This window comes from Papaver somniferum, chromosome 5 (assembly GCF_003573695.1).
Source record: "Papaver somniferum cultivar HN1 chromosome 5, ASM357369v1, whole genome shotgun sequence".
In the NCBI taxonomy this organism is placed as follows: Eukaryota; Viridiplantae; Streptophyta; class Magnoliopsida; order Ranunculales; family Papaveraceae; genus Papaver; species Papaver somniferum.
This window is the reverse complement of record NC_039362.1, coordinates 128,055,460-128,060,810: the sequence shown is the minus strand read 5'-3', so window position 1 is coordinate 128,060,810 and position 5,351 is coordinate 128,055,460. Positions and strand designations below refer to the sequence as shown.

General features: G+C 37.2%; 1 protein-coding gene across 1 annotated transcript; it reads right to left on the bottom strand.

Moving 5' to 3' along the window:
* Window positions 1–4,008: 4,008 nt before the first annotated feature.
* Window positions 4,009–4,989, bottom strand: LOC113279580 (aspartic proteinase nepenthesin-2-like). The gene is made up of 2 exons (XM_026528262.1): window positions 4,917–4,989; window positions 4,009–4,829 (listed from the first exon to the last, which is right to left on the bottom strand). Exons 1-2 carry the CDS (start codon window positions 4,987–4,989, stop codon window positions 4,009–4,011), a joined length of 894 nt encoding a protein of 297 aa, XP_026384047.1.
* Window positions 4,990–5,351: the final 362 nt, after the last annotated feature.

Below are 5,351 nucleotides of genomic sequence, written 5' to 3'. Positions count from 1 at the left end.
TTTGATGTGTTTGTAAAGAGTCGCTGATGAGGAAGTTATGTTATGAAGTCGTTGTATATTTTTCGCTTTTGGTAAAAGGCCAAATGATCTTTTCTGGTTGGTTATTCCGTGGGATGGGAATGCTGACGATTCATTGAACTATGGCCCGGGGAAGTAGATTCAGCATATCATGATTCCAGTTCCTTGTTGACGGTCGATGATGTCAGCAATAGATTGTATGAGATAGCGTAAGGCTGGGTTAATGTTGCTATTGAATTGTGGAATCCAGTTTAGTTGGAAATGGGTGCTTAATCCGTCTCCAATTTGATGGAAGAGATGTTGTTTGAAGGTTGGTATGAGAGATGCCAACCGTCTCCATTGTGGGTTGGGAGATGATGGGAGGGGAGGGATGTTTTCGAAAATGGGTGTCTGTTTGAGATATTTTGCATTGTATAATGTGGCTAATACAGAGGTAGGTTTTTCGTGGATGTTCCAGATTCGTTTCATGAGAAGTGCTTTATTGTGCTTTTCGCTGCTTATGATGTCTAGTCCTCCCTGAGCTTTGGTTTTGTGTCTGCGTGATATGATTGGTTGTAGGGGTATGGGACGATTTTATGAGTGCAAATCTACCAGCTTGGTTTAATCATTTAGTCATCCAGTCTTTTGCCTTGCTAGTTATGCGTTAAAGGATTGGGGGGAAAATATGGAAAAAAGATCTCTCATGTTTAAATTGAACTCCTTATTAGGTGGGATGGTTTGATGTTGTTGGCATATTGAAGGCTTGTTTTAGTTCATCCAGATGGTGTTGTTCTATCTTCGGGTGATGATGATTGTAGATTTTGATGTGTTGACCCGCCGAATTTCCATAAGCTTGTACCAGATGTTTGAGGTGATTGATGCTTTCCGGAGTTGCTTTATATGTTATTAATAAGTCATCCACGTACATGAGATGTGGTATTGGTGGGGCTTTCTGGAAAATGCAGAGCCCTTCTATCTTTTTCTGGTTTTCTAGAATTCCCAAATTTGTGGATAGTATTTCCGCACATATAATAAATATATAGGATGAGAGAGGATCCCCTTGCCTATTCCCCTAGTTGGGGTGGTGTATCCATGCAGAGTGTCGTTGATATTTATTGAGTAAGTTACTGTTGATATGCAAAACATAATATAATCCACGAAGGTAGATGGGAAGCCTAATCTGGAGTCATATGACTTTTGAATATCTAGCACAAGAGCTATTTTGGGATCTTTAGTGCGATTTGAGGTTTTGATGTAGTGAAAAAGTTCGTCAAAGATGTTTATGTTGTCTTGAATGGATCTTTGTGGCACAAAGGCGCTCTGATACGGGCTTATCAAAAATAAGAGTAAAGGTTTTATGCGATTGACTAGTATCTTTGAAATGATTTTATCAGTGACATTAAAATGCTCTACCGTCCTAAATTGGGATGGTTTTAAGGGGTGATCATTCTTGGGATTAACGTAAGGTTAGTATGGTTCATAAGAGGGTGGATGCTAAGGGAACTAAAGAAACTTCGAACCATATCAACTAGCTTTGTGGTGGAGTTGTTTCCCACAAAACTTTGAAAAACTTACTGGTATATCCATCTGGTCTTGGGACACGTTCTGATCCTATAGAGAAGAGCGCCTCTTTGATCTCCTCAGGGGTCATCTCGGTTGTTAGCATATTAAATTATTGAAGGGTTAACCTTGGTGATACTTTTTCAAACATGATTTCATCAATTATTGTATTTGGTGCTTTATATTGAACTGTGAAGTGCTCAATCATGAGTTTGATAATTTACTCCTTATTTGTAATCCAAGTGTTTTGATGATCCTGGAGTTGTTGTATGTTTTTACAGCTTCTATGAATTGTATCCTTGGTACGAAAGAATGTTGTGTTGCGATCTCCCGATTCAAGCCATTGGATTCTGCATCTCTGTTGCCAGTAGGTTGCGTGGCAATCAAGTAATTTTAAATGTTCAATTCGGAGTTACTTTTCTTGCTGAATCCAATTTTCCAGTTCAGTATCAGTTTGCATCGCGCATTGATGTTGGGCTGCTTTGATTTTTGCATTTGATTTTTTAATCAACATGGGAAGGTGAAAAAGCGGGGGTCTAACAACCTCACCCAATATTTCGTTTAGGAAATCTATATGGACAAACTCCAATATAATTTCCAAGAGAATCAACTAGACAGTCAGACTCAATCAATGGAAATATATCCAAGAGTTATATCTCTGTTTCTCAATGTAATCAGCAAATCAAACAAATGGAATTTGGGAGCCTGATTATTATGAGAAACAACTTGAACGGTACCAAAGACCAATACTCAGGTGTCAATCAATTTATATCAACAACCAAAGGTTGGATAATCTAATTGATTGAACCACGCACAACCTGTGATATTTCTATTATATAAACAAATATTATACGGAAAAGAAATAACACATACACCAGAAATTTTGTTAACGAGGAAACCGCAAATGCAGAAAAACCCCGGGACCTAGTCCATATTTGAACACCACACTGTATTAAGCCACTACAGATACTATCCTACTGCAAGTTAACTTCGGACTGAAATATAGTTGAGCCCTAACCAATGTCACACTGATCAAGGTACAGTCGCGTTCCTTACGTCTCTAGAACCACGCCGGATTCTGCGCACTTGATTCCCTTAGCTGATCTCACCCACAACTAAGAGCTGCTACGACCCAAAGTCGAAGACTTGATAAACAAATCTGTCTCATACAGAAAAGTCTATTGAATAGATAAATCTGTCTCCCACAGAAATACCTATGAGTTTTGTTCCGTATTTTGATAAATCAAGGTGAACAGGAACCAATTGATACACCGAACTTATATTCCCGAAGAACGGCCTAGTAATATCAATCACCTCACAATAATCTTAACTGTAAGGTAGCGGAGCAAGATACCGTGGAATCACAAATGATGAGACGAAGATGTTTGAAACTACTTTTTATCTTACCTATCAGAGATACCAGGTTCCCGGACTTCACATACCAGGTTCCCGGACTTCACAAACCAGCCAGTACGCATACGGGAATGCATACCATGGTTTCCGTACATGGATTACATATATTCAAGTACTCATACTATGTTTAAATACAATTGTTCTAAACTCTCATTTCAACCATTGAAACATTCTTGGAAGACGGGAATAGCTGTCTCACACAAACTATTAGCTTCAAAGCAATTTTTCAAGTGATTGAATGATCAATTCGAAACATTCCGAGTCTACATCAGATGATTGTCTCACACGAATCATGTAAGATGTTACTAGGCGATTTTCACATGATCATCTTTTGACGTTCGTCAAGAATATAAGATGAACTTGGTTAAAACGAAAGCTTAGCAACACATATTTAGAGAAATATGTAAGCGAATTAAACTCGATCAACTCGAAATATCAAATGTGTATAATTGAAGTCTATATGGCTATACGACTTTTGTCTCAAATAGGAGATAGAGTAGATAAACTTTTGAGTGATAGATGAGTTCAAGTCTCCATATACCTTTTGTTGATGAAGTTCCACAAGCTCCCCTTAGTAGTTCTTCGTCTTCAATCGATGAACGCCGTGAAGTCTAATGCTCAACTACACTTTCTATCCTAATCCGAGACTTAGCTATAAGTAGACTAGAAATCAAGACTTATAGTTTTGGAAACTAAACTTGACAACAAGCTTGAGATAGCAACGCTTGCGAGTTCGACCGAGTAGTGCTCTAACAAGCTGGATAACAATTTATTAAATACCACACAAAATGATTTTATTCTTGATAGTTCCTAACGCTAGTTGGCATTTTCCCTTCATGAATCTAATTCACAATACTCTGTAGCTAATGAGAGTGATTGATTCATAACATTATATAAAATACGTTTATTAGCTTGTTGCATTGCTCCTAGAATAAAAGACGGCATGCCAGTACTATTCCCTCGAAAAATTCCTAAACAAATAGTTTGAATATTTGGCACCATAAGATTAGATCTATAATCCTGAATAACATAATCGTCCTATTGAAAATGAAGTGTTATGGAAGGATAGTTACTAATATCAAATCTTCCCCGTAAGCGGAAACAAACATCAAAACTTTTTAGTGAACCAATATATTCAATTCCGAGCTCGTTAAAATGTGCCTTCACCAGCTCTGCAACTCTATCAAAATGATCTTTATACATCATAGATAGTGGAGAACCATAATCTATGACAGTACCTCCTTCTCCTTGACTGTTAAGCTTGAAAGTACCTCTAGGAAATCCTACTCTTTTGTTACCCACATTGATATCTTCTAGATTTAAGTAATATAGTTGCGGCCGAAAGTGAGACACAATAATGGGAGTTTTACGTACTTCTTGACCTACACCTCCAATTATCGCATCTGCATCAAACCTTAAATATGTGTTCGATCCCTCAATTTTCGAGTTAAACCTCTCGAAGCAGTAGGCAAATTTAACTTGTCCAACAACACCTAACTGATTTAGAAAAGACCATTGTTCTGATCCTAAACCGGATATCCCCACAATAAGATCGGGTTTTCCACGTAAATGATTATTACCAATATATTTTTCAAAATTTTCTTGAATAAAAGCACAACCCATGAGTAGTTCAATACTTTCAAGGCCACCAATATCAGAGCCTAGAGTGAATTTTTCTTCAGCAACAATACCAGATGTAACTGATCCACTGACGTATTTTGATAAGCAAGTGCATTTTCCATCGGCATTGTATTTATCTCCCTTACAAAGAGGATGAGTATTACAAGGAACATGACGATATGTAGTTGATGACCTCCAAGGATAAAGTGGCGCATCTTGATTGAAAGTTTTACTGGCACCTTCACATTGAAGTCACGTCCGATCACTACCTGAATCGATCAATAAATAATAATTCATGAATGGTTGTCGTCTACCAGGAAACGTACCTAAACCAACCATTGCAACGTAAAATCTTGTCGGTTCATAAATTACAGGCAAACGTTCAACATCGGGATTCATGGAGCGTGTTCCATTGCTCTGGAGTAATATTTGTGACTCGATGTTACGTGCTTGAGCTTAATTTGGATTGTTCCACAAGTCTTCGGAGCCTTTTGTCTCTTATTAAATAGTCATCATGATATAAAGGCGATTCTTTAGAGTCTATATGAATCATTGTGATACTAAACCCTTTCTTTGGATCCACATCGACGAATAAGTTTAATAAAAAATGAAATATGAGTAATCGTTAGAAGAAAAATGAAAAAGTTTTCCCATTTTTGAGTTAATTTTCTTTTGATGGAGATAACAATGTGCAATTTTTGAACTTCAATTTACAGTGCTCTATTAAGAAAATGAAATCATTACTTTTTATATTTTCAAAA

Bases quoted from the DNA above. Each gene is read 5' to 3' on its own strand.
- LOC113279580 (XM_026528262.1), bottom strand. From the start codon at position 4,989: ATGAATCCCGATGTTGAACGTTTGCCTGTAATTTATGAACCGACAAGA. The intron at 4,830-4,916 runs GTACGTTTCCTG...TTCAATGTGAAG, and splicing joins CGTTGCAATGGTTGGTTTAG to GTGCCAGTAAAACTTTCAAT.